Raw genomic sequence first — 27,672 nt, 5'->3', positions numbered from 1 at the left:
TTTAAAGTCTTGGTAAAAGTAGAAGCACTTATTGTGTACAAAAAAATAAAAAATTTGACTGAAACATACACCCTTGTAGATCACTAGCCAATCACTTAAAAAAAAATAAAACACACACAAACATATTTCTTTACTTTATTTCCAAAATGGTTTAATTGACATGTATACAAAAATATGCAAAATATTCAGCTGGGAATGATTAACACAAAGACCTCCTCAACTAGTATACACCAGCAATACATACATGAATATGCATTGTGATGCAACATCAACTTTTGAACCTATAAATAACATTTGCGTGCGTCTAAACTGGGACGTGTCTGTTCACAAAAATTGCCTCTCCGTCAGTCCCGCACACGAGACACTTTCCGAGCACATCCAAACTGTTGACGGACAGCGTTTGGCTGGGCAGCATGTGAGTCGTCTCCAGACGACCTTTACTTGAGTCTCCGCTGAGCCACGTGTTGACGAGGGACTGGTTGCCTCCAGCGGGAGCCGCCGCACTGCGGGAAACCCCGCTGTTGTTCTTACCGCCTGCGGAAAAACCAATTGCGAACGCCACTTCAATATAGGATTCAAGTACTTTTTCTCAGCTTGATTATATGGCTGAGTGAGCGCGACTTTTACTCTCGTCGCCGTTTACCTTGCAGGAAGGACGGCATGTCTGCAGGTGACGACGTCTCCCAGTGCAGCAGTGATCCGTCCTCTGAGCACGTGAACAGGTGATCTGGGTTCGCTGGGTGGAAGTGGACTTCCCACACTGTAGACACAGTGAAATAAATTTGCAAATTTGCAACCAAAAAGTAGAAAAAGTGAAACCATATGTAAAAAAAAATCCTACTTTCAGCAGAATGCGCCTCCACGAGTGAGAACGGCGTGTTGCTTTGCCTCACGTCCCAAACACAGAGCATTCCGTCCTGGCCGCCCGTGGCCACGATGTGCTGCTGGTTCGGATGTCTGTCCACACAGTGCAGGGGGACTCGGTCGCCTGACCTGAAATGACAATGTTGTGATGTCATCGGGGGGGGGATAAACCGATGCAGCATTTTTGACTTAAGTGATCTTACAGGGAAAGAATCTGCGATGGGGTGTTGCTCTGTTGCCTGAGATCCCAAATCTTGAGTTGGCCGATGGAATTCACCGTCAGGATCTCGGTTGTTCTCAGGTAAGTCACGGCATGAATTGTGCTGCTATCTGCATTCTCTATACGACATACAGAAAAAAATATATGCATCTAAAACTTGAATCGATGCGTGCGGAGCAGAAAGCGTATTCTCGAGATAACCTATGACTCGAATGACTCCTTCCTGGTCGGCCCTGTAGACAATGATCCTGCCGTCTTCGCCAACGCTAACAATCTCAGGGCTGCTGCACACCACACTCGTACACGGGGCATTGTCACAAGGGTAATGATGCGCTCTTGTCCACTGGTGTGAGACGGATAATGTCTGTAATAAAAACAACAACAACAACAACAACAGATGTCACTAGCACAAGCAGTCGACGACCTTCCGTGACCATATCATGAAAAATCAGCTACAGCACTTATGATGTACCTGATTGTTCTGGTTGTAGCGGAATATGGTAACACCTCCAGTTGATGATGCAGTGATGATTCTGTCTTGGTCCAGAAACTGTAGGAAAATAAAATTAGCAGCCCATATTCAAATATTTTCATATGCAGCTGGAAATAGTATTTCTAATCAAACATGATTTATAAGAATATAGCAATCATGATTAGGGATGTACAAATACCGCTTTTCTGAAGACCAAGTACAAATACTTATATTTGAGTACTTGCTGATACCACGTACTGATTCTTCATAACCATATTTTACGTATAGTGCCGTTTAGTATAGACGTAAAAAAATCGGCATCCCAAATTAGAATAAGTGACTTACTTGAAGATCAAGAACATCCCCCTCATGTTTATGTTCACACAACAACTGTGGCACGCCATCAAATCCTTCTTCCATATAAGGAATTCCATGATTTCCAATAGACCAAATGGAAACCGCGTTGTCCTATAAAGAAAGATGGGTCATTTTAAGTTCATGGCATAAAATGGAACATGGGAGTTGATCGAATGACAAATATTCATAAATCACAGATTGTATACTGCAAATAGATTTACTGGCGATTATACGAAACACACACGCTATGATGATCATCACGCAGCTCTGACACTTACAAAACGTCCATGAAAAATCTTTAATGTCACGATAACACAAATAAACGACGAACCTCGTTATCCCAAGAGCCTGTCGCAAAGGTTTCGGGCTGCTGCAGAGACGAAAGCGATACCGGCCGCCATCTAGCTTTGCTGATTTTTTGAGACGTGTATTTCGCATTAATTGATTCCATTACAGCATAAAAATTATTTTTATTTTTGTTAAACTCAGGTTTAATGAAGCTAGCTTTAGCTTTCAACGACAAACACGTTAGCGCTCCAACCTACGTCACACTACGGGTCACCCATTCGGACACACTTCATTCCTGGCGAAGTAGCACTCCGCCTACCGGTCACAATAGCTACTACAGTTGTAAATCTCGTAATCCAACGAGCGAGCGAAGTGGAAATAACCTCGTGGGAAAGAGGCATACATTTCAACATTTATTTCCCATGAAATGATACCACTCTGCAGCATATTGCGTCAAAGACGGACCGCCCCGCTGTAGCTTCCCCGTGGATGTCTGGTGACGTATCCGCTGCCCCGTCTGCTTTGGAGGTTGCCAGCTTCATCGGCAAAACATTTGGCGCAGGCGCGGCACTGACGGCTGCTGTCTACTTAGTCCGCAAAGTCTGCCTAAAAATGGCGTGGAAATCCGGAGGAGCCAGCCACGCAGAACTCGTCAACAACCTGCGCAGTAAGTCAGTCAGCATGCTGCGGCAAACGCGAGCATTGCGTGCAAGCGCTTTATTTTGGAGCTTGCGCTCCACGAGCTGGAGCTAGCTGCTTTGCTAAAGCTAAGTGGCATGTTGTCGTTACCTCCACTCCACCCCTTTTCCACAAACCACGCTTCAGTCGTGCGTGGTCGAGGAGACGGAGACACAAAAATGCCCATTCAAGGTCACCGGTCATTCTATAAGCGTTATTCGTTCGGTTAACTTAGCCCGGTAGTTTTTAGATGCGTCATTTGGGCCAGATCGGCAATCTGCCCACATTCGCTGATACTATCAATGTAGAATCCACTTGACTCCTTCCTGAATGACACTGACAGCTGAAAACCTTGCACACTATGTGCTTCTGCAGTTTGCATTGCAATGAGGACCACCGCGACTAGTTTGCTCGGAGTGGCTGTGTGTTATATTACAGTATCTTCCAACGTTATTGCATATTTATTGACATGAGAAAAATCGCACAGCACACAACCAAACAAACAAAAAAGTCACATAAAGTACCTCAATGCTGAATTTCCTCACAGATTTATTTGAGCCTGTTTAATTGAACTCTTTATTATCATTATTATTATTATTGCTGTAGTAATTGGCAGTGGTCGAACATATGATATCTATCATTATGGAGTGAGACATTTGTGTGACATAAATGTTCATAAAAATAAATGAAAACACACTCTTATAGCCTGGATATAATTTGAATTCCTTGAATAAAAAATCTAAACATAAAAAAAACAATTTTTTTAATCAAAATGATTTGATATAAAATATTTTTTTATGTAGTGAAAATAGTTACTTTGCATGGTAATGAGTTACTTTTATTATGAAAAAAAAAAATTAACAAATAATGAGTAACTATAATTAATTTCATAAAGTAACATTCCCAACACTGGTTATGACACTGTAACCTTGGTTCCCAAACTGTTAAACAGTTCCAAACAAAATGAATAAATAAATGTGTTTGCTCCTGTATTTATTGCAATAAATCCATGAAAGAAAAATATTATTAAAAATTCGGGGCGTCGGGCGATTAACATTTTGAATCGTAATTAATTGCATGACTTCACTAGTTAATTCACGATTAATCACAAATTTTATATATTTTCTGAAAATGTTAAACTAATAGAAATAGTTCTAACGAATTTTTGACGTTTATAGCCGTCAATGGCAGTCAATGAGTGAGTCAGTGTAATGAGAGCAGTGCTGGCTGTCGTTGGCTTTCCTTGCATTTGGCAACCTGTTGACAGGGATGATCACACTTGTGTATTTTTTCCTCATAAGTATTCAAACTTTTTTTTTTCTTATTTCCACAATGACTGATGGTTTTATTTATTTTTTTAAATCGAATGTGGCTATTAATTAACCTCTCATTTTGCGTCGGCAGAAAATGGCATCATTAAATCCGACAAGGTCTACGAAGTCATGCTGGCCACAGACCGGGCTCATTTCTCGCGCTGTCATCCTTACATGGACTCGCCGCAGGCAATAGGTATGTCCGCCGGAGTCTCGTATTTAGAAATCAGTGAGACAAACATATTAACCGAACCCATGCTTATCTTCTAACCAAAAGGCTTCCAAGCAACCATCAGCGCCCCACATATGGTAAGAATTCACTCAATTAGCACTTTGCACTCAAAAGTCAAAATCTTTTCATCTGTATGCGTTTTTTTCTCATCCTTAAGGGAATTTATTAATTTGTCAACTTAGCGTTTACATTATTGAATTTAAAAGATCAATTCACTCATTTGTGTCTCGCACTCAGCACGCGTATGCCCTGGAGCTTCTCCACGACCAGCTGTACGAGGGCGCCAAGGCCCTGGACGTGGGTTCCGGCAGCGGAATTCTGTCCGTTTGCTTTGCACGAATGGTGAGACACACAAGCCATGAAAAAAAAAAAAAAAGTATCCAAAAATAACAAGTCATAGTCTTGTAATTGTGTCGAGCGTGTGAGCAGCATCCGAATCGGTCCTTCGCAGGTAGGTCCGAAAGGGAAAGTAGTCGGGATTGACCACATCAAAGATCTGGTCGATGACGCTCTAACCAACGTGAAGAAAGACGACCCGAGTTTGCTCACGTCGGGAAGAGTTGTGTTAAAAGGTAAGTCGTTTCGTCACGTGAGGGCTGTGCAATTCATCGAAGTTCAATTCAAATGTCAATTATTACACGCCGCAGTTACAAAATCGGCATAATCATCAACAAAAATAAAAGATTAATGCTAATTTGGAGTTGTTTAAATTGATTGATTTGCACTTCTTCTTTTTTTAACTCATTCTTTCATTGATGGCTATATACGTCAAAAATTAATTTGAACTATTTCTATTTGTTTATTTCCCCCCCACTTTTGTTAACAAGAGCATGAAAACCTTTTTTTTTTTTTATTGTACATTTAGAACATAAAATGCGCCTGATGCCCGTCATTTTTAATCATCTTTTTATTTTCTTTAAATCGTGTCAGGCGATTTAAATTTTTGATGGTAATTAACTGCATGACTTCAATAGTTAACTCACGATTAATCAAAAAATTTATATCTGTTCTAAATGTACAATATATATATATATATATATATATATATATATATATATATAAATAATTAATTAATTAATTCATTACAGTTGGAGACGGACGATTTGGCTACGTAGACGAGGCGCCATACGACGCCATCCATGTTGGAGCAGCAGCGTCAACGGTCCCCCAAGCTGTGAGTCCCGAGTTTGAAATCTTAAACGCAGTGGAACCTCCCAAGGTCCAGCAAAAAGCCGTTCTGGGTCTGGATGCTGCTTGTCTAAATTTGTCTGGTTCCACTGAAGTAGTTTTAAATTCCCGCTAATGTTACTAACCCACTGCGTGTGGCAGCTCCTGGACCAGCTGAAACCCGGCGGCCGCCTCATTCTGCCCGTGGGCCCGGCGGGGGGGAACCAGATGTTGGAGCAATACGACAAGATGGCGGACGGCAGCACCAAAATGAAGCCCCTGATGGGGGTGATATATGTGCCTTTAACGGACAAAGACAAGCAGTGGCCCAAGTGAGATTGACTTCCTTCTCCTCCCCCCCTCCCACTCTGTCCTTCTCACAGCGGAAAAGGTGAAATGGGCGTGGCTTGGAGCAGGCATCGGATCGCATGAGGCTGCATTTTTTGCCGCTTGCTGGCATATTTTGCTTCTTCCATACCATGCCGAGTCGCTGCACGTTTCCTTGCTCGTTTAAAAAAAAAAAAAAAAAAAAAATCACACCCGCTCGACTAACGAAACTTGAAAAAGCAACACTGTGAAGGCTTGTTTGGGTTGAGTGAGCACGATAATCTGTTATTTTCTGGATGAGATGCAGATAACACAAATTGGATTGTATGCGTTTTATATTTGTCGCCTTTTTCTTTTTTTTTGCCTTCTCTAACATCAACAACTTTTTGTTTCGTGCAGGGATGAACTCTGAACAGGAAGACAGTCCATAATCCACCTTTTTAATATCCAACCTGGACCGAAACACAGACTGGGCGGGAAGGGTCAAGCAGTCCTTTCGTTTTGTTTCAAAACCTCTCATTTTAAGTGCGTGTCATTAAGCGTGATGGACTATTGAGAGTTTCACCGGACTGGGAAGAAAAACTGTTGTGAGCTGCACCCGCTACATTTTCTGTTATTTTGAATGCAGTCAGCCATATACGCATAGTATTACATTTCTGCCGAAGAGAAGAATGCTGGACTTGAATGATGATTGCAGTGTGCTAATAATAAGCAAATGAATGTTTGTTGTCTCCGGGGGGAGAGAGAGAAAAAAAAAAAACGAAAAACACAGAATCTTGAAGCACATTTTATTTTGAGTGAACTGCGTGATGATTGTCATCAATTCTGGAATGGCATATGACAATAAAGAGTTGCTTATGTTTTGGCTTTGGAGCTTTGTTTTATGTCCAGGCTGTGTCAAGTAAGCTTAACAAATGTTGGGGTTTCTCTGCAAAAACGTTCTTGTTACATTATCCCCTCTTTATCTATAGCTACAACATTTATGGGATGTCCGAGACCACTTTTTTTTATATATATTTTTTTTAAGACGGCTGCAAGGCGTCACTTCCGGCGCGACTCGACAGCACGCAGGATTTATGACTGATTTACACACGAATGGATTGTCAGTCAACGAAGACTGGTCGAATTTGTCGGCTGAATTACGTCACTTCCGGCGCGACTCGACAGCACGCAGGGATTTACGACTGAGTTACACACTAATGGATTGTCGGTCAACGTGCAATTTGAATGACGTCACTTCCGGCGCGACTCGACAGCACGCAGGGATTTACGACTGAGTTACACACTAATGGATTGTCGGTCAACGTGCTACTAACAAGCAGCATTGATAATCCATTCATATGGGTATGAAAGTCCGTGCGTGCTGTCGAGTCGCGTCGGGAGTGACGTCATACAGACGACAAATTCGGCCTTTCGGAGGACCCAGCCTTTGGACACAGTGACTGATGCTGCATTTGGGGATGGTCGAAAGTCGGATATATCAGAGTTGTTTTCCCCCCAGTTCTGAACTGAAAGCATTCGAGGCGAAAGTAAACAACCAAAATGACGGATAGTGATCAATTGTTTTTTATTTTGGTCCTCAAAACTCATTTTGACCTCCAGCAAACTTACCTTCTCGCAATTTTGCTTCATTTATTGTTTTTTTTAATTTTTCAATCTTGTTTCATAAGCATTCCATACAGTTCTGTAGTTCACCGTATAATTCCATGCAGGGAGATAGCGGCATACTGTCACGTATGTTGTGTTACGTGTGGTTATATCGAATATTTATGAATGAAGGGTCGCCATTGTTGAGTGACGTCACGTAGTCCGTCGGTGAAGTGGGGGTACTTATTATTACCGACTTCGCAAGTGGAATTTCCGAGTTCAAATTTCTTGGATTTAACTCATGCAGCAAGTACCAATACCACTAGTACTTTTGATGCATAACATTTCCCCCCCAAAAAACGACATAATTTTAAAGTAGATTCCAATATAGCATTTTAAAATTGCATGAAATTAACGGCAATTTCCTATTCTTATAAAAATGGCCACAAGAGGGCTGCGGTAACGGTCGCTATTACAAGTCCTTGAAATAAAGCTAACTATAAAAATGGTATCGGTAGTCACAACAGCGGCCTCTTCTGGCAGTTTTTATTTTTACCTGTAAGGAACTAGAAAATAGAAAATTGCCAATAACTCCATACAACTTTAAGGAAAAATGCTACATTGTGATTTAAAGATCATTTTTGTCTCTATTTTTTTTTTTTAGATCAGTTATTGTTTTTTGGGGGGAATTTTTATGTATCAAAAGTATCAAAGAGTTGAGTACTCATACTGGTATCGTCCAAAAAAGAAAAAGCAACTTGTTAAGCCAGTGACTGCTTGAAAAATGTTACTGAATTGATACAATGCAATGGTACAGGTCTTAATAATCCTTTTATGTAATCAATTTTAATCTCAAATGACATATAGCACTTTGAATGAATATTCAATATAATACATCCCCGTGAAACTTTGCAAGGATTGCCGGATAGGACAAAGTGGTACTTACATACTATATGACTGTTACTATGGCTTAGTGTACTGATCCACTAGTACTCCGTGTATTTACATTTCTATCCACAGGTCAGTTTCATCTATTGAGAGCACTAATACGGCGCAATAAATTTCTGTACAGATGTAAAAAAAAACAACAACAATATAAACAAATGATAAATAATAAAAAATATTTCCTTTTTGATATCAAGTATTGGGACACTTACCAAAAATGAAGGCAAGTTCTAATGACGCATGCTTAGATGAGTTTGGCGCGGGTAAAATTTTACAGTGGCCAGGCGTCCCAATACTTTTTATCTGCCATTTTTATGAACTCACAAGCGTCAGATGATGTCATCGGCTTCCCTTCAGCGGCAGGACGCGTTCAGCGTAGAAGCAGCGTGAAGCAACGCAGCGCAGGACGGGATGTTTCCAAGCTCACATGAAACTAATTACAGACGTTAGGCTACAAGGAAAATACAGTGCAAATTTAAACAGTCCAGACTCGGGTTCTAGTGGCTCCCCATCCTTTCTTTCCTCCCAGGTTTATAACTGTCAAGAGATTGTGTGTTGTGGCTACAGGTACATGCCGTTGATGAGGTAGTCGGACTCCTCCGTGGTGAGGGGCCGCGCTTTCTTCAGCTTGTGGCGAACGAGCCTCAGGCGGCAGGCGATCATGAGCAGCAGCAAGGCGGTGATGATCAGGCCCAGCGCCAGCGGAAGGATGGCACCTGGCCGGGGAGAGGACCGCACAAGTTACAGGTGAACGTCACGTACGAAACGCCCGAGAGCTGTTTCTGACCTGACTCGGGGACAAGATGGCCTCCTTTTACTGGAAACGGTTTGGACACTAGGATCTCATTCTCTTGGCTTTGTGAGACTCTGGGAGCAGCTTTGAAAAAGCACAATCACAATTTGATTCACTTCTGCATCAACAAAGTCAATATTTTATAAATAGTAGTAAACAGTAGGACCCAAACAATTAATCGGGCCTGATTTTCCAATACCTATTTCAGTCTGTTTGGTGATAGGAGGAGCCACAGTAGCTGGTTTAAAACCTGGACCTACACAACAATGACAAATCAATCAATCAATCAATCAATCAATCAATCAAATCATCAATTAATCAATAGATCAATCAATAAATTAATAAATCAATCAATAAATTAATAAATCAATCAATAAATTAATAAATCAATCAATAAATAAATTAATAAATCAATCAATAGATCAATCGATCAATAAATCAATTACTCGTGGTCAAAAATGAAAAGCATCTTTAAAGATGAAATCATCTTCTCACTTTTCTGTATACATTCACTGACGCAGTCCGACTCCTGGAGAAAGTTGTTATGGTTGCCCTGGCAACCGCCGTACAGGAAGTGTTTGCATTCTCCCGCTTTGCGGTCGTAGTACCAGCGCGCGAAGGTGCCCTTGCAAGGTCCGACGACCGGCGCGGAAGAACACGGGTCTGCCAAGACACAGACAAGACACGATTACATGACATTGTTGAAAAACATTACGCGGTAGCTAACCTTTGAACGAGACTTTTTTTTTATAGATACATTTTGTTTTGACAATTTAAATCAGCTGCCAGTGTCTCAGTAACATATCATGGTCAAAATATCCCTAGCATCAAGAATGATATATTTGAATGGATGTATTGTGTTAACATTGTTAACATTTTTACTGTTTTACTTTATATTTTAACTGTTTTGAATTTAGTTATAACTGTGTCGATGTAGGTGTAATTATGTTAACTCAGTATAGCTCAATGAATAATGCTGTCGATTGTTTTCTTATCTGTCTCTCTTGCCTGGGAAAGAGGAAAGGTAACAGGTTTCTTTTCTACTATCTCAGGGAGTAGAGTTTGTAGGAGTTTCTGTCCGGTCAAAGAAAGAAAGTCCAAGGACAAGCTGGTATACTGCTGTCGAAGTCTAATCTGATTTCGTACCTATGAGAACTTGCTGAGGGGGAGGGGAGAAGCGATTTCCTGTGAACACTGCATTTCAATAAATGCGCTGTGCACTCGAGTTGGAGGCACACATTTGGAACGGACACCACTGCTTGGGTGACTTCATTTGCGTTATCAGAAATTTCTGAATAAACCTTTGCAAAGGAACCCCCTTCACCAGAAACTCAACTTCAATTTATTGGAACACGCAAAGAGTACAAAAATATTGCCTACTCTATCAATTGACAGAAATTCGCTTATTTTAGCCGCTAGCTGTTTACTATAACATGACTTGCAGTTTGGCAACAAAATAGTGAACATTTAATTTCCTCCCCACCCAAAAAAAAGCTGTTTATTGCCACTCCCAGTAGAAGTTTACTGTCAAACTAAATTGTACACATTATGTAGTCAAAACAACCACCTTTAGCTTAATGCTAACAAGCGCCGCAAAACACGACTGACAAGCTAGCAGTTAGCATCGGCAATGGCCACCTCAGTTGGCCAGTTCTTTACATTCTATTTAATTACTCTGTTTTTATCAAGTACCAAACCACTTTCTTCATTAAAAACATATTTTTGTGCTGTTATTGTTGTTTTTTGTGGGGGAGGCTCGTACAGATTGATAGCATTTCCATTGACTTGAATGATACTTTGCATTAGCTTGTCTGTGCTATATACTACTTTATATCTTAGCTTGTCCAGAATGTGCACTTGGCACTGAAAAAGATACAAATAATAATAATAATAATAAATGAAATACAATTGTTTTTAAAAACTATGAAGGGGCACTGAGGGAAGAATTATTTTTTTTTTATCTCAACCTAATGTAGGGATCGGATGACAGCGAGGACAGAGCCGCTTTTGTTCCCAAGCCCAGCAAGTCTGCAAGCACAGAACTGTTTTCCCACGGAATGTGGAACGGATTGTGGCTCTGCCAGCATTTGAGCGCTCCGTGCCTTGACTCAATGGCCGCCTACGGGGGCTCCGTGTCTGTGTCTCCGTGTGTGGAGGAACACTAAAACCTTCACTGCGACAGAAAGGCCACAATGCTAAGGAAGATCACGGTTTAAGATTCCTGAAGTAATAGAACACATTCAATAACAAATTGACATTGTAAAGGAAATATATATTTGTGCAAACACCCCCCCCCCCCCCTCTTTCACCTGATTTCCCACAAGAGTTTGGTAATGTATTAATGAACAGAGGAAAAAAGTAGCAGCTCTAGAACAGACCTCTGTGGAACACCAACATTAACAAGGCAGTCTAAACAAGGGGACCGAATACCATCAACTGTTACAAACTGTTTCCTTTTGGATTGGTATGATTTGAACCGTTCAATGGCAGCAAAAATCTGTGTATAATTGGGGGGGGGGGGTGACATATACTGTATTTCCACCTTGACTGTTTGAATCCTGCTGCCCACTGGGCTGAGGTGTGACTCTACTGTTGCCGTTGTCCATCCTGGATCCAGCGCGGAGCACCAAACCCTCCCCAGACTCTTCGGCGCGCGTCGGTGGAAGCTGAAGGCTGGGCAGACCTTCGGCGTGGGTCACCGACTTCCTGCCGGTGTCGACTAGGCAAGGATCAGAACCGTGAGCGTCGACATCTCAAAAACGTTGGCCGACGCGAGTGCTTTCTTACAGTCGGGACAGAAGTCTTCATCCGATCTATCGGGACAATGCTGCTTCCCGTCGCAGGCAAAGGTGATGTCGATACAGCAGCCGTCATCACATTTGAACTGGTAATTTGAGCAGTGGCCGGTGCACACTAGCAACAAAAACACACACATGAACTTTGAACTTGACACTTAAAATGAGTAACTCATTTGCCGTAAATGTAAGATAAGTGAGGTCATTGCCTTCTGCTTGATGTTTTGGTGCCAACACTGTAACAGACACATTGTCTGACGTCTTTTGACCCGATGTATCCGTAACAGTCATCTGGAAAGTGTACACGCCTTCCTGAAGACCAGTGACCTTCAGCAATCCGGGATGAGTTGCCTGCAATAGACACACTTTAAGTCACGTTTGCTTCAATCGGGGGGGGGGGGGGGGGGGGGCAAAGAGACACAGTTGCAGTTACATGGATGTCTTTGTATGGTCCTTTAAAAAAAAAAAAGTGTACATGTACTAGTTAGCCCCAAGGACAACACGAGCAGCCCACGGGTCTGTTCTAAAAATAGTGATGGGACGCTGCGACTTGCTAAGAAGAATGATAACAGAAGAAGAATGCTACCATTTATTTATTTAAACTTTACATACCAAATATTCTATATTTTGTTTACAAATAAAATAGATTGTGTTCAATTGGGGGGGGGGGTATCAAATTAAAGTTAAATTCTGGAGCTCTGGCCACAAGCTGTTAACAGAAGCAAACAAATGTAACCTGACGCCGACTGCGTCTCCTCATACTGCAAACGAAAGCACCGTGTGTTGTCTATTCTTCTGTTTAAAAGCTTTGAATAGCTCGTTTGTCAGTTGAGCCATATTTTTTTTTACATATTTATCTTTTTTATATAAAATATTCTTTAAACTAATTAATGATTTAGATATTTTTAAATGAATAATTCAATATTCAAAAAAATGTCAGTCTAAATTTTTAAGTCAGAAGGTAAATGAAAACGTTTATTTATTTATTTATTTTTTAAATTACCAAAAAATGTCCAAAAGGAGGAAAAGCAGAAAATTACCGTAAATTTTCCATGAAATTGCCCAAAAATATCAGAGAATGTAATGGAAAAAGACAGGAAATAAAATGCTCAAAAAGTAACGAAAATGTCCCAAAACAAAAGAAGAAATGCCAAAAATGACCATACAATGTACACAAAATAGGCCTAAGGTATAAAATTTATTTTAAAGAAGGCAGAAAATAAAACTATAAAATGTCCAAAAGATGAAATCCCAAAAATTACCCCAAAATTACCATAAAATGTCTACAAAATTGCCAAAAAGTTAGAATTTTTTTTTTAAGAAAAGGCAGGAAAGAAAATGTTCAAAAAGTACCGTAACCTTAAAACATCCAAAAACAAGACAGAAACCCCAAAATGACCATAAAATGTCCACAAAATTGCCAAAAATGTCAGAAAATTTAAAGCAAAAAATATATATATAAAAAATGAAAGCAAAAAGGCAGAATTTTTTTCTTCAAAAATAGCCATTAAATGTCTAAAAAAAAAAGAAGACGCATAGAATTACCATATGTCCATAAAATTGCCAAAAATTTCAGAAATTTGACAGACAGTAAAGTCTAAAAATGTATGAAAAACAAAGTCTGACAAATTACAACAAAAACATTTGAAAAAGGAAGATGAAAGGTAGAAGCAAATTAATCTCAAAGTACTGTTATAGTGCAGCTCTAATGATCTCTCAGTACATTAGACTAACACTAACAGTTTCCTTCATCACAAAGTTCAAATGTTTTGTGTCTCCAGACAGAATTGTTGTTATTTATCTGACCTGACACGCCTCTTTAACAGTAAAGGTTGCTGACCCCTGATGTAAGTGATCGTGACTTTGTCTGCAGAGTCGCTGACCTTCATCATGATGTCTGTGTCCCCCTTGACGAGGGTCCAGTCATAGTGACCGATCCCGTGGTCGTCCACACTGTCGCGGCCGTCCAGAACTGCCCAGTCGGTGGGCAGCTGGATCACAACGTCCTGGCCTGCGTCGCAGCGAGGGGGCTCGTCAACTTCTGAAACACAAAACAATCGAATCAAATATAAGTACCGCAACTTTTTATTTATGTAGTCCCTTTAGGGTACAAAAAAAATCAAGCATGAAACAATTTTATGCTCTTAACTCATTCACTGCCATTGACGGCTGTAGACGTCAAAAATTTATTTTAACTATTTCTATTAGTTTTACATTTTTTTCCACTTTTGTTAACAGGAGTATGAAAACCTATAATTTTTTTATTGTACATTTAGAACAGATACAACATTTATTATTAATCGTGAGTTAACTAGTGAAGTCATGCGATTGATTCCGATTAAAATTTTTAATCGCCCGACGCCCCTAATTTTTAATAATCTTTTCCTTCTTTTTTTTTATCACATCAGGCGCAATTTTTTTTAATAGTAATTAATTACATGACTTCAATAGTTAACTCATGATTAATCACAAATGTAATATCTGTTCTAAATATACAATATTTTTTTCCTAGGTTTTCATACTCTTAACAAAAGTAGAAAAAAATTTAAACTAATAGAAATAGTTCAAATGAATTTTTGACGCCTATAGTCGTCAGTGGCAGTGAATGAGTTAATATATTTCTTTTTTTTTTTTTTTGAATAAATGACAACAAAACCGTAACATACATTCCCCAGTGAAAGGGCTCTCGCATAAAAATGACTAATTCAAGGATGTCACCTAACAGCAAACAAAAATTCAGTGCTAGAACTAATTTTGTAAATTTTAGCACAACAAAATTTACTTAGAATTATAATATTACTAATGTCTAAAAAAAATTTTTTTAATTCATATTTGGGAATTTTGCCTTTTTTCCCCCGTGAAAAAAAAGGACTAACAAACAGGAAGAGTCCAGTTGCCCAGTACATTTTTATATATATATTTTTTTTTTAAAGCCAATCAGTACATAAAAGTATGACTATTTTGCCACCTCTGGTTATTTACTAATCAAGCAATGTGCGCATGACGTGTCCCACCTGGCGTCTCATCCGCCTCCCCGGGCCTCCGCTCGCTCCCGGCACCTCCGTAGGAATCAGGCGGACCGCGTCCCAGCGTCGTGACGTTCACCGGGGGGCGACTGTGCGAGGCGAAACCCGGCTGCGGCGCGAAGGAGCAGACATTTTGTCTCCTGTAGGCGCAGTTGAAGAGGTAACAGTTGAGGCTGTCCCCGGCCTGCTTCGCCTCCTCCTGGACCACCGCCACGGTGCAGTGAGGCTGCGCGCAGCAGGCGTGCACGCAGTCCCGCCAGGTGTACACGCGATCCGGGGCCATGAGGAAGGTGGCCCCCTGCTCGATGGAGGCCTTGGCCCGGATGATGCTCTCCCGGGCCGAGCTGAAGTCGCTCACGCACGAGTCGGCCACTTCGCTCGGCCGGTACGTCTGGTCCTGCTGGAGCTGCTTGCGGAACTCCTCCAGCAGCTCCTCCACTCCCGTTATTTTGGATTTTAAGTCCGATATGGCCGACATGCGAGCGTGGATGGGCGGCGGCAATACGTAAAGAAGCAGGAGCGGGGCGACGATGGCGAGCCTCGGCGAGCGGTGATGCTGCATCCCGGCCATGTTGTTTACCTACAAAAAGACCACCCCTTGAGGCCCCCGTCAGAAACAAGAAGATTGACACCTCAGACGATCGCGAGTCGGCTTGAATAGGAAAAAAACCGCACTCGCCTACCTACTACATCCAGTTGTGTCTGACTCTTGTATTGTACAAGCGGGGGAGGGTGGAAGGTGTGTGTGTGTGTGTGGGGGGGGGGGGGGGGGGTCCTCAGACGGTGCTAGAAATCTGCCGTTGTCATAGTGACAACAGCAAGTGTGTAGTGTTGTGCTTGCAGCCTCCATCCGCTAGGGGGTGGTAGAGTGAAATAAAGTGAGGGAGTCTGGTGTGGGAGAGAGATAAGTGAAGAGTAAAGGAGGAGCGAGACGAACGGTGTCCTACTGTCCTTGTCTGTGTCCGAATGTCCACCCTTGTTCCCTAACCCCTCATTCACTACACAGCAGTCCACTATTTAGTGGCTTAATATGTAGTGCCCTCATTCTGTTTGGCGATTCGGACAGCCAGCTCACTACTTTCTCTTCGTCGCATATCACGTGACCTCCGTAATTTACGACGCATGAATCTCCGACTATTTATTGTGAATAAAAATGTTTTAAAACTGTACTTTTGTTCCTATGTTGTACATATTTTCAACCAAAACAAATTATTTCCGTTGTATTCATTTATCGCTGCAGTTGCTCGCGCCATTTTTTTTTCATATTCGCAATGCATTGTGGTCTATATCAACCCGATTTCATTATTACTCACCAACATAACTGTGTGCATATTCCAAATGAAATCTAATTCCGTAAAGACACATTTTATTTAAACAATATAACACACATTTTGAGATACGTTAAATATGAAACAACATGGACACAACTCCCATTTCTGATAGTTTTAAAATAACTGTCAGCAGTCTTGTATGCAAATATAAAATTTGTTTACATTTGATATTTTCCTTGCAACAAACAGCAGATTGAAGGATATCATCTCGAGCAAGATGAGAAAAAAATCATTGTAAAAATAAGTGAGCAGATCACATACAGTATTTAGTTGTAATTAGTATCTTCTATGATTTGTCACAGAAATTTCCATAATAGTACACAAGCATAGACGGTCCAGTCCACATGGGAAAAAAATTAAGTACAAGTTATATTTTGTACACGTATGCATGTCCACATATAAGATATTCCATGAAATTTACTTGTTTGTGAAATGTAAATAAATGCCATTTAAAGAAGTCTTAATAATGCAAAAAAAAAAAAAAAAAGGGCATGCATTGACATCTTTCAGATTTGCAAAACAAATAAATTAAAAAAAACAGATAGATGGGATGCAGCATCCACAATAATACATTAACAAAGACGTCGATAAGCAAAACTCAAATCTTTTCATGTAGTATTTTTGTATCTCAGGCTTACATTACAAGTCAGTCTCTCGATATGTAAACATTTCATCGTATGAAAACAGGAACAATTGTTGTGGGCTTACAAATCAAACTCCGAGTCGACGTTGTTGTAACATACCTGACGCGTCCATAAGGCGGCTCAACGCGATAGTGGCACTTGACAAAATGACAATTTTGGAAACCATCCCAGCAGCCGACCAACAAAAAACGTGGCTGGAAAAGCTGCAAAACGCAGACTCTTGTTCGAAAAAAACAAATACTGAGGTATTGAGGAGAATACTGAGGTTGTCCTGTCGACCACCCGAGGCCTCAGGTGGGTTTGTTCCTGTGGTCCGTGATGGCCTTCCAAAGTTTACACAAAATTCCGCCTCTGCACAGGACACGAGGACAGAGAGGAAGATCGTTATTGTGAGTAGCGTATTTTCTCGTCTATAAGGCGCACCGCACTATTGAGCGCACGCACGGTTAAACATATGGTACCATGCTATTATGCTAAAACATATGCTAATGCTAGCCTCGTGGCGAAAACGCGGTACTTCATCCATGCAAATCCTTCCGACATATTCCGCTCATTCAATATCCTTTTCGCGTGTCAATGTTTTTTTTTATTCTGCCTTCACTCGCAATTTCTCCAGAAATTTGCAGCGTTATTAGACAAGTCATCCGATATCCAAAACTAAGATGACACATAAAAACATCGAGGGCCTTTTTCACATGAAATTCAAATGAACTGAAATGAGACTTGCGCGCTACCTCAGCCTGAGACTCTTCAGATCGTCTCTCGTGACATCGCGGAGGATGTCATTCAGCGTGTATTCCTCAGCGAGTATCTAAAGCAAGGAAACGTCAATCGAGTTATAACACAAACATGAGAAGATGAGATCGGATCGGATCGGATCGGATCCGCACCGCATCTATGGAGTCCTGGTCCGCGCCATAAAGCCTCAGCCAGCTGCTCAGCTCTGCCTCGTCCCGCTTTTTGGCGGGTTGGTCCACACGCGCTTGCGGACCGCACGTCGCTGTGGAGACGTTTGCTGGAGATCGGAGCGAGGGACACCAAAGACATCTTGACATAACGGATGGATAGATGAGGCGTTTTGAAAAAAGAGCTTTTCGCTCACCCGTGGTGTGAGATCGCAGTCGTAGTAGTCGGATCTCCTGCTCTCTCTCCTCCAGGACTTGTTGAAGGATGGACTGATATTCTCTCTCCTTCTCCAGCAGCTGTTCCAGCAACCTGATGTCACGCGCGTTGAAGAGAAAAAATCTCAGTAAGTCGAACCTGAAAACGGATGAGTTGATTTTTTTTTGCGACCTGTTGGTCTCCAGCTTCATCCTTCCCAGCTCCATGCTGACGGAATGCTGCGCATTGTGGGACTCGCGTGACACAGTGGAGCTGAGCGTACTGACTCCCGAAGTGACCACCGTTTCATCCTGACTGGAGACGGGCGGCGGCGGCCGGCGGTGGTGGTGGGCCGAGCTCCTCCCGGTCTCCTCGTCGTCGGCGTCCTCGTGGTCAGGCGCGTCGCTCTCCGAGGCCAGGCTGAAGTGAGGCCTGAGTTCTGAACGCAAATGCACGCGTGGTCGTTTTGTTCTCAGTCGTTCGGGGCCTGCTTGGCTTCATGTGATTAATTTGACTTCATTTCTATAAATGCTGCATTCACCAAATTTCTACTTGCACTGTACGGCGAACCGCATATTCACAAATTAAGTTCAAAGGAGTGTCAAACATTGAGCGATACATTTGTGTTGAGGTAACTTTTTGCCACTAGGTGGCATTAGCGTTTCATGTTGGACACTGGCAACAGGAACGGTGTTTTTTTTTTTTCAAATTTAGAGCAATTGGTATTTGGAACATGAAGCAACATTTTATTTATTGAAAATTAAAATTAGTCACCAGTCCCCACAAAAAAAAAAAAAAATCACATTTATTATTACTAAATTGCATTATAGTGAATCTTTTGCGCAACCTTGTATGTAAAATATTACAATAAACTGTTACATCAATTGTATTTAAAATTGTAATGCCACTGGACATCGTATTTAATGCTTTTTAATGCAAATGAAGTCCGTATTTTAGAAAATCCATATACTGACTTTTAATGCCTCGCAGAAACCCTGTACTTAGTTTCATTGGACTATGTTGAATTAAGTTAATAAAATAGGTTTTATCTTGCACCCTCTTGTGGCATTTATAGGCAATTACAAAACTTTTTAGAGTGTGGATTTTCGCTATTTACAGCAAAAAAATAATTTGGTAAAAAGATGACATGTTGTTAAATAGCTTTCATTTGACTACTGTGGTCTGAGGCCATCTGCTTAATCCGTTTGTAAACCGCCACGCCAGGCTGAACCGGACAATAGATCTCCTGTATGCTAATGAATGGCAACTTCCATGCAAGCTGAGGCACAGGACAGCAGCGGGGGAGAGAGGAGGGGGGGGGGGGGTCACTGAAAGAACAGACCAGTTCAACCAGTTGTACCACAGTGAGGATTGTGATGCGTCTCTTAAACTGCCAGTCAGAAGGTTGACATGAACACTTTGGCAGTTTTTGTTGTTGGATACTGAAAATTTATTTTTCAACCGCTGGTCATCTATCTTAAGTCTTGTCATGTGTGTATTAAGCGGGGTCGTGCATAACAGACGCTGTTGTTACCTGGCACCAAGATGGTGATGGCGGTCTGAACTGCTTTTCGAATGATGTTGTCCAGGGCAAACATCCAGTGAGGCTTGATGTTGTGGTTTCGCAACACTTTGTTCACCTAAAAGCATCGAGAGGTCACTCATTTAAATTTTAGATTTAAAAAAAATATATATATACTTGACTCAATGAGCCATTTTCAGCAGTAAAAAGTTTATTTTTTTGTGCAGAATTAATTTGATAACTTTATTATTTTTCACGTCAAATGAATACCTTTAAAAACGAATTCATCCACTTGCTGCAGACTAAAATAATAAATAAATAAATAATAACATTGATAATGGTACTTTTGTAATTTTAAGTGAAACCAACAGGGGGCGTAAGAGCACCACCTTTGGGGTGTCCAAACTTTTTCATTTTATTTAGAAAAAGCAAATAACGAGAAAAAAAAAAAGAAGACTGCAAGGGTCACTGATGTCGGCCTTCTTAAAAGATCCGCCCATGCACTAAATAACAGCAGACTCAAATCACCCTTAAATACAGAACATGAACGCCGCTTCATGTCATTTAATTGAAAGTACTGCATTTATAAAAGGCAAAGCCGACTGACCTTTCTTGTGGAAAGATTTGCCATTATTAGCCCATTATTACTGACACATTACCCTTTTTATCGCCTCTCTCAAAGGTTTTCGTAATCGTTACTTTAAACTGAAACGTGGCAGCCTGTGCTCATGTCAAGTGACAATTAAAAAGAAACGTTCCGAAGCCGCCGGTTCAAGGAAGAGGATACGAAGCCGAGACACTACTTACAGCATCCTGGAACCCAAAGAGTACGACCTGCAGCTGGCTAATGGCCGTGCTGTCAAAGTCCAGCTCCAGCTTGAGCTGAGACAGCGTGCGGGCGATGATCTTCCTGTCAGCCACTCGGATGAAGTCGGCCAGGCTGACCACCAGAGTGGAGATGTGCTGAGCTTTCATCTTCATTTCCTCCGAGGCCTGCGGGTCCAATCGAAGGGATTTGAGAGTTGTTTCGAAGCGTGCGTCTCATCGCGCCGAAACCCACCTGTGTGATGGCCTCCATCAGGTTGGCCACCACCTTGTCCAGGTCCTCGGTCAGGATGTGGTGCAAGGTGGCTCGCCTCTCGCTGTCTTTCTTCAGCATGAAGAAGCCCGAATCCTTCTCTTCAGGGGATGGCGGGGCGCTGTGGTCCTCAAAGTTCTCAACTGGAATGCTGAAAGGCCAAACAATTGATATTTTCAAAACCATTCACCTTGTATTTTTGTGCGCCACTCGTCGTACCTGAGGAAAAGCGAGCGGGGCCCCTTGACATCGCGCTCGCTGTAGCACTTGACGCTGGGCTTGAAGATGAAGGGGTTGGCGTGGAGGTCGTTGTCAGGGGAGACGGAGCCGTACTCGCTGCTGCTGCTGGTGTCCTCCACCACCACAGGCACGGGCAGGGAAATGCTGCGCAGGTACTCTGGAGACGAAAACGCAAACATGAAGAGGGAAGCATCACTTTCACATTTGGTCAAATTTGATCCGATGAGTCGACGAATCTTGCTTGAGTACTAGGTGACGAGTCGACTAGCAAAATAGCACATATGATCCGATTGGTTGACTAATTGTGACTACTCGGAAACTAGTTATGACCCTGTGAGTCTTTTGTTTTATATTTGTTGTGTTAGAATGTCCCCGCTCTCCTAACACTAGTTGACAAGCAAAATAGTACATATGATCAAATTAGTTGACTAATCGTTAATACGAGGTGACTCGTCAACTGGCAAGATTGTTATATGATCTGATTACATGACTAATCGTGACTACTAGGTGACTAGTCAACTAGCAAAATTGTCATGATTTGATTACATGACTAATCATTACTACTAGGTGACTATTCAACTAGCAAGATTGTTATATGATCTGATTACGTGGCTAATCGTGACTACTAGGTGACCAGTCAACTAGCAAAATTGTCATACGATCTGGTTACTTGACTAATTGTGACTACTAGGTGACCAGTCGACTAACAAACTGGTAGATATGATCCGATTAGTCGACAAATCGTGACAAGTTGGCTAGCAAAATATTACATACTGTACGATCCAATTAGTCAACTAATCTTGCTTGAGTACTCGGTGACTAGTCGACTAGCAAAATAGCACATATGATCCGATTGGTTGACTAATTGTGACTACTCGGAGACTAGTTATGACCCTGTGAGTCTTTTGTTTTATATTTGTTGTGTTAGAATGTCCCCTCTCTCCTAACACTAGTTGACTAGCAAAATAGTACATATGATCAAATTAGTTGACTAATCGTTACTACTAGGTGACTATTCAACTCGCAAGATTGTTATATGATCTGATTACGTGACTAATCATGACTACTAGGTGACCAGTCAACTAGCAAAATTGTCATACGATCTGGTTACTTGACTAATTGTGACTACTAGGTGACCAGTCGACTAACAAAATGGTAGATATGATCCGATTAGTCGACAAATCGTGACAAGTTGGCTAGCAAAATATTACATACTGTACGATCCAATTAGTCAACTAATCTTGCTTGAGTACGAGATGACTAGTCGTCAAGCAGTAGAAACTGTATAAATGAGCCGATTAGTGACTACTAGGTGACTAGTTATGACTCTGTGGGTATTTTGTTTTGTATTTGTTGTTCTGCAATGTCCCCTCTCTCCCCCAACACGAGTTGACTAGCAAACTAGTACATATGATCCGACGAGGTGACTTATCGTGACGACTCGGTGACTAGTCAACTAGCAAAATAATCGTTTGTGGCATTTGGTGTGTACACACACGTGCGTGTGCCCTCCCACCCGAACCTGCTGCCACCCCACCCTAGGTCAAATTGGGAGACTTAGACCAGTACAAAAAGCAAAGCCGCTCACCTGTGCCTGGCGAAAGAGCTGTGGGGAAAAAAATGGACAAAATATATGTCAGTGCTCAACAGAACAAAGTGGTTCATGGTTACAGTTAAAGGCTGGAAGAAAAACAGTTTCATGTATCTATAAAGGGCCAACTAACGCTTTTCTACGAATCTCAAAATCATGTGATTGACAAGCTGCAAAAACATCCAGATGTGCACTCCTCACCAGCAAAGCTACCTTTACTCCTTTTCTTGCGGCTGGTGACGGTGAGGAACTCATCCGTGAGCAGATCGAAGGCGGTGGCTCGGCGGTCCGGGTCGGGTTCGAAGCAGCGCACGATAAAGGCCTTCGCCTCTGCTGACATGGACTCGGGGATCTCTGGGTGGATCTTAAACATGCCCACCTGCAGACAAGCACACAAATCCCAACAGGGTCGGTCCCGAGCCCAACGACGGTGTGAAAACGTGGCTACGCAGCTGATAAATAGACAGTCAAAGTTCAAGCACGAGACTTTCTTGGCAACAAAATGTCTTGTTGCTGTGGAGGAATGTTGCCCCGCGATTAGCAGCAAGACATTCCACACGGATGAGACAAGACGCAAATTAAACAGCTTAACTATGATTGATGTTTTTTTGCGAGCGGTTATACTTTCGATATTCACATTCTACATCGGACAATGAAAAAAAAAAACATCTTCTCGTCGACTTCACCAGACGGTCGGCAGGAGCAACATGAGCCAAAATTCACGTATGGAATATTCCGTCATTCAGCCCCAGATGGGCGTGCTATAATGCGTTCCAGACGACCTTTCGAAAACCATACTGTACTTTGCCGTCCTCCATGTTGGCACTGGGAAAACGATTCATACAATTGGCAAGCGTTCAAGTGTGTTCAAGGAAAGACGCACACAAGCGGAGGGGAGTGGAAAACACACACACGTCATGTTTGTTTGTTTCAACAATAGTTCGGACGGAGATTATGTTTATGCTCTCTCTTCCGTACGATCATGTTACAGCGCACTGCTATTGACACAGGCATGAGCTAAGTCACATGATTTGTTTCCACAAACACACACAAAAAAAGTGATATCTCATGACTTGGATGACTCTTTCTGCCCAACGACAAGATGAAGACATTTCAATACCAGTTACAGGGATGGGCATGTAGGCTAATTATTACAATTAATCAATTGTAAAAAAAAAAGGAGTGGTAATTAGGCATGTTTTTTGCAGACCGATACCAGTACTCAACTTCCTTATTACTAAGTACTTTTGATACATAAAATGTCCCAAAACAAAACAGTGATCATAATAAAAAAAAAAAAACGAAAGAGAAATCAATTATAATTCTAATTTCTTATAAAAGGATTAGTTTGGTAATAAATATCTCTTGTCTATTTTTTCTTGACACTAAAAGTGAAGGCAGAAATAATAATTTACTGAAGTCAATCAAAGATATTTAGTCGAATTTTTGCGCCTTGGGACTTGACTGCTTTAAATGATGTCTCCTTAAATTTCATGTGCAAATATCTGTCATTGCGTCATGCAAATGATGTTAGAAATGATCAATGATTTTATAGGCATGAAATTAGCAATATGAAAAATTTAACATCATTGTTGACATTCATTATAAAATGATGCATTCACAGTATAAGTTATCGAGGGCACAGGTGTCAAACTCAAGGTACGGGGGCCAAATCCGGCCCGCCACATCATTTTCTGTGGCCCGTTGAAAGCAAATTATGTGCGTCGACTTCACGTTTTTTGCCAAAATATCAACATTGCAGACTGTCTTGACTTTCAAATTTTTTTTTTTACATTTAACAAAATCTGATGATTTGCATACCGTTGGTTATCTCTTACCTTAAACATAGCAGCCTGCGGTTCCCCGAGTTCATAGAACGGAGGTTTCCCAGTCGCCATCTCGATGATGGTGCAACCCAGAGACCAGATGTCTGCTGGTTTGCCGTACCCACGGGGACCCTTATCTATAATCTCCGGAGCCATATACTGTAGTGTACCTAAAAATAATAATAATTAAAAAAAAAAAGCAGATTTAAACATATTAATAGATGAAGCGTTCAGGATATCAAAAGATGTCCTGGGGTTGCGCCATGGCACTCATCCATTTTCTACAGCATTTATTCTTACCCGGGTTATTTGTGAGTTTGAGCCAATGCCGTCTGATTTGAACCTCAAAACTGTAAGGCAGACGGTGCTAACCACAAGACCACCGTGCTGCTGCTGCTGCCTTGGCAATCACAGATACGAGTCAGAGCACCATGAGAATTGAAGCTCGTATTTTACGACATATATTTGCTTTTATTTGAGCTTATTCTTCTATATCTACTGTAAGCTGTGACACAACAAAAGAAGGTTTAAGAAGTTAAGTTGTGCTTGGCTTAAATACTTTTTGGAAACAAATCAAAACAGCCCCCCCCCCCCCTATGAAAAGTCGAGCCAAAGGATACGCAAAATGACATCATGTAGACTTGACGCCATGTTTTTGCAATACGTTTTTATTGGAGCCTCCAGCAAGAACGGTTACTTCCAGAAATAACACGCTTATTGTGCTAATAATAGCTTACTGACTATTCACTGCTCTGAGAAGTGCAAAGCCATGCTAAAAACCGGCGTCGGATCATTTAAAGCAGACCTCGCCTATAAAAAGGAGCAGCCCTGTTTCTAATCCGAGCTGACAAAAAGTCTGCCGTGAGTGCTGCAAACCTGCCTCGTCTGACCACAGACCAGGACTGGAGTGCAACAGGGATCACAACTATGCTCACTTTATTTCCAAAAAAGGTTAACAAGTTCTCTCTACTGATGAAGGCAAGTATTTATTGGTTGGCGTTGGAGTGCTGCAAAAAAAATTATAAAAAAATTAAGATTGGTTGTGCATCTGGATATTTATCCTTACGCCACGCCTACTCCTTCGCACCAGTTTCACATAAAACTGTTTAGTAATTTTGCATAATCCTGCACACGTGAAATGCTTGATTTGGGTTTACAGAGCGGGCGCGCTGAGTCGGTGTGTACCTGTGAACGTCTCAGTGCAGGGGTTAATCCCAGCCAAGCGCTTTGATGTGCCAAAATCGGATATCTTTAGCACGCCGCTGTAGGTGTTGATTAGCACGTTATCACCCTGAGGATTTCAAAAACACACAGTGAGAAGAACAACTCACAGTCTTGGTGAGTCAGCAGAAAAGGGATGGCATTGTCAGAAAAATTTACAAAAAAGGCATAGTTACATCACAACATGCAACAATTACACGCAGTGACAATTAACTTTTTAAAAGTATTTTTTCTAATGGCTCAGAAACAACTTTCTATACATTTCAAAATTTGTATTCTTGCGTTCACATATGCTAAATGCATTTAAAAAGTGCTTCAAAGCTCCACCCTCGCTTGCAAATAAATCGACTTTATATATACTGTAAACAATTTGTTACCTTGATATCCCGATGCGCAATCAGATTGTCGTGCAAGTATTTGAGTCCCTCCAGGATCTGCCGTGTGTAGAAGCCTATAGTGGGCTCGTTGTTTTTCAGGGGCCCCCACTTGGATCTAAGCAGCGCAGACAGACTCCCTACACAAGACGCAAGAAGAATGAGTTCATTCCTTTTAACGCTAAGCTAGCATGATTCCGATTAGCCATGAAAAAAAAGCACAAGGATATGTAATAATTGGACTTTGAAAATCACGACATCAACATCATGTTGCTGTTACATTATCTTAATAAATTGAAGCGGTGTCACTATCATTAGCATGGCGCCTTCAAAATCAGCTACTTTAATGATGAATCAGCCAGGACACCTTTCAGGTTGTGTTTGTATTGTTGGCATTGCTTTTTTTTTTTTTTTTATAAACATAAAATCTAAGTCAGTATAATGCTAATAGCAAGCAGAGAGATGCTACTTACAATTAGCAATGAGCTAGCCATTAGCGTTTAAGCTAGCGATTAGCGCGTTAGCTTGCGAACGTTAGTATGCTAGCTTAGTCTACTTGTTCATCACATGGCAGACAGATGTGTCACAATACTTTATTCTATTGCACCATTTTATTTTACAACAGCATGTGAACTGTTTTTTTGTTTTGTAAACTGTTTGTTACAGTTTTCCCCTTTTTTGAGTCGTCTCTATGGTAAATAAAAGTGCAAGAATAAGCAACAGGTGTTATCATTGAATGAAGTTATCTGTCTAGCTATAGCAGGGATGTCGTTTATTATTATTATTTTTTTTAAAGCTGTTAACAAGTAAAAGTCTAAATATGAACTTTGAATGTCCAACAATTATATCTTGATCTTTTTTTTGGCCAAGAAATGTTTATTACTGTAAATGCAAGTAACACAGCTGTGGTGGGGCCTGGGAGCAAAACAACTAATTACCTCTGTTTATACCCCTAAAAATAAACAGTGAAATAGTAGGGTGTGAAAATGTTATTCTATAGCTTGCTTTGGTTGTGAGGACTGTGAGAATCTAATGGAAAAGGTGAGTTTGCTTTTGTTGGCTGACTACTGGAGTTGTAATGGACTATGTGATGACGACCATCTTCCCTGACAGAGCAAATCTTAAAAACACAAATAGTTACTTGACGGGTACGAAATAGGACTTTCACAGCTGTGTACTTGATTAGTTGTGACATCCATTAAATGGCTCAACTGAGAACATACAGTTTTCTGGTAGTTACTGTTAATATAATATTGTACGCAAGATAAAATGACCAGGTGATGGTTTGCTCCGAACTTTCCGATTGGTGCCATGACCCGGATACATTTACGTCTAAACCCACACCTCTGACTTGCGCTCAGAACTTTTCACGTGCAAACACTGTGATAATGTCAGCAGCCCCCCCCCCCCGCTTACCTCCAGGCACCTGCTCCATAAAGATCTTGATGAAGCCGTTCTCGCTGATGGAACCGAGGTACTGGACGATGTTCTTGTGCTTCAGGTGCTTGTGGAGGGCGATCTCCTCATGGAGGGGCTGTGAGTACCTAGAAACCAAAACATACACATATCATTGGAATGCTCTAATTCAGGGGTGTCAAACTCGCATTAGCTCAGGGGCCCCCGCATAGAAGAAAATATATTGGTAAGTGGGCCGGATCGGTAAAATAATGCTAGGCCTAT

The 27,672-nt window shown here is 41.4% G+C and overlaps 4 protein-coding genes across 12 annotated transcripts in view; 1 reads left to right on the top strand and 3 right to left on the bottom strand.

The window, feature by feature from the left end:
- Positions 1-121: 121 nt before the first annotated feature.
- nup43 (nucleoporin 43) lies at positions 122-3,208 on the bottom strand. 2 transcript variants are annotated; one of them, XM_086060830.1, is made up of 8 exons: positions 2,991-3,208; positions 1,902-2,024; positions 1,557-1,634; positions 1,286-1,448; positions 1,068-1,203; positions 842-993; positions 644-760; positions 122-534 (listed from the first exon to the last, which is right to left on the bottom strand). In XM_086060830.1, exons 1-8 carry the CDS (start codon positions 3,081-3,083, stop codon positions 305-307), a joined length of 1,092 nt encoding a protein of 363 aa, XP_085916956.1. In that variant the 5' UTR covers positions 3,084-3,208; the 3' UTR covers positions 122-304. The 2 variants fall into 2 exon arrangements, with proteins under 2 accessions (XP_085916956.1, XP_085916955.1); XM_086060829.1 differs by lacking the exon at positions 2,991-3,208 and adding an exon at positions 2,245-2,913.
- Positions 2,518-6,778, top strand: pcmt1 (protein-L-isoaspartate (D-aspartate) O-methyltransferase). 2 transcript variants are annotated; one of them, XR_015090759.1, is made up of 8 exons: positions 2,518-2,868; positions 4,284-4,388; positions 4,470-4,501; positions 4,662-4,766; positions 4,876-4,996; positions 5,513-5,598; positions 5,754-5,982; positions 6,318-6,778. XR_015090759.1 is itself a non-coding variant. In XM_086060831.1 (8 exons), exons 1-8 carry the CDS (start codon positions 2,691-2,693, stop codon positions 6,328-6,330), a joined length of 810 nt encoding a protein of 269 aa, XP_085916957.1. In that variant the 5' UTR covers positions 2,519-2,690; the 3' UTR covers positions 6,331-6,778. The 2 variants fall into 2 exon arrangements, 1 of the variants encoding a protein (XP_085916957.1); XM_086060831.1 differs by having other exon boundaries at positions 2,519-2,868; positions 5,754-5,923.
- Positions 6,779-8,317: 1,539 nt separating this feature from the next.
- lrp11 (low density lipoprotein receptor-related protein 11) lies at positions 8,318-15,815 on the bottom strand. Of its 2 annotated transcripts, XM_086060828.1 has the most exons (10): positions 15,748-15,815; positions 15,053-15,661; positions 13,922-14,079; positions 12,248-12,389; positions 12,031-12,156; positions 11,786-11,962; positions 9,739-9,906; positions 9,443-9,499; positions 9,238-9,327; positions 8,318-9,166 (listed from the first exon to the last, which is right to left on the bottom strand). In XM_086060828.1, the coding sequence occupies exons 2-10, from the start codon at positions 15,633-15,635 to the stop codon at positions 9,012-9,014; spliced, it is 1,656 nt and encodes a 551-aa protein (XP_085916954.1). In that variant the 5' UTR covers positions 15,636-15,661; positions 15,748-15,815; the 3' UTR covers positions 8,318-9,011. The 2 variants fall into 2 exon arrangements, with proteins under 2 accessions (XP_085916954.1, XP_085916953.1); XM_086060827.1 differs by having other exon boundaries at positions 15,053-15,812.
- A 598-nt stretch (positions 15,816-16,413) lies between these two features.
- map3k5 (mitogen-activated protein kinase kinase kinase 5) overlaps positions 16,414-27,672 on the bottom strand; it is a 55,637-nt gene continuing 44,378 nt past the window's right edge. For 5 of the 6 annotated variants that reach the window (XM_086060948.1, XM_086060950.1, XM_086060949.1 and 2 more), the window contains 15 exons: positions 27,409-27,536; positions 25,996-26,132; positions 25,583-25,688; positions 24,410-24,567; positions 22,773-22,950; positions 22,569-22,586; positions 20,960-21,137; positions 20,723-20,891; positions 20,470-20,655; positions 19,675-19,780; positions 18,333-18,579; positions 18,142-18,254; positions 17,930-18,054; positions 17,774-17,850; positions 16,414-17,390 (listed from right to left, as the gene is read on the bottom strand). In XM_086060948.1, coding sequence (XP_085917074.1) covers positions 17,330-17,390; positions 17,774-17,850; positions 17,930-18,054; positions 18,142-18,254; positions 18,333-18,579; positions 19,675-19,780; positions 20,470-20,655; positions 20,723-20,891; positions 20,960-21,137; positions 22,569-22,586; positions 22,773-22,950; positions 24,410-24,567; positions 25,583-25,688; positions 25,996-26,132; positions 27,409-27,536 — 1,987 coding nt within the window. In that variant the 3' untranslated portion in view covers positions 16,414-17,329. The remainder of the gene's footprint in view (positions 17,391-17,773; positions 17,851-17,929; positions 18,055-18,141; positions 18,255-18,332; positions 18,580-19,674; positions 19,781-20,469; positions 20,656-20,722; positions 20,892-20,959; positions 21,138-22,568; positions 22,587-22,772; positions 22,951-24,409; positions 24,568-25,582; positions 25,689-25,995; positions 26,133-27,408; positions 27,537-27,672) is intronic. The other variant, XM_086060947.1, reaches the window with a different exon arrangement.

Source organism: Leptonotus elevatus, chromosome 18 (assembly GCF_054856555.1).
Source record: "Leptonotus elevatus isolate MCC_2025b chromosome 18, RoL_Lele_1.0, whole genome shotgun sequence".
Classification (NCBI taxonomy): Eukaryota; Metazoa; Chordata; class Actinopteri; order Syngnathiformes; family Syngnathidae; genus Leptonotus; species Leptonotus elevatus.
The sequence above is the reverse complement of the archived record's forward strand: the minus strand, read 5'-3'. Positions and strand labels throughout refer to the sequence as shown.

Bases quoted from the DNA above. Each gene is read 5' to 3' on its own strand.
- lrp11 (XM_086060828.1), bottom strand. From the start codon at position 15,635: ATGGCCGGGATGCAGCATCACCGCTCGCCGAGGCTCGCCATCGTCGCC. The intron at 11,963-12,030 runs GTAAGAAAGCAC...ATCCTTGCCTAG, and splicing joins TGAAGACTTCTGTCCCGACT to TCGACACCGGCAGGAAGTCG. The intron at 9,500-9,738 runs GTGAGAAGATGA...ATTGTTGTGTAG, and splicing joins CAGTGAATGTATACAGAAAA to GTCCAGGTTTTAAACCAGCT.
- nup43 (XM_086060829.1), bottom strand. From the start codon at position 2,364: ATGGAATCAATTAATGCGAAATACACGTCTCAAAAAATCAGCAAAGCT. The intron at 2,025-2,244 runs GTTCGTCGTTTA...CTTTCTTTATAG, and splicing joins CAGGCTCTTGGGATAACGAG to GACAACGCGGTTTCCATTTG. The intron at 1,449-1,556 runs GTACATCATAAG...TTTTTATTACAG, and splicing joins GCTACAACCAGAACAATCAG to ACATTATCCGTCTCACACCA.
- pcmt1 (XM_086060831.1), top strand. From the start codon at position 2,691: ATGTCTGGTGACGTATCCGCTGCCCCGTCTGCTTTGGAGGTTGCCAGC. The intron at 4,389-4,469 runs GTATGTCCGCCG...TCTAACCAAAAG, and splicing joins GGACTCGCCGCAGGCAATAG to GCTTCCAAGCAACCATCAGC. The intron at 5,599-5,753 runs GTGAGTCCCGAG...TGCGTGTGGCAG, and splicing joins CGTCAACGGTCCCCCAAGCT to CTCCTGGACCAGCTGAAACC.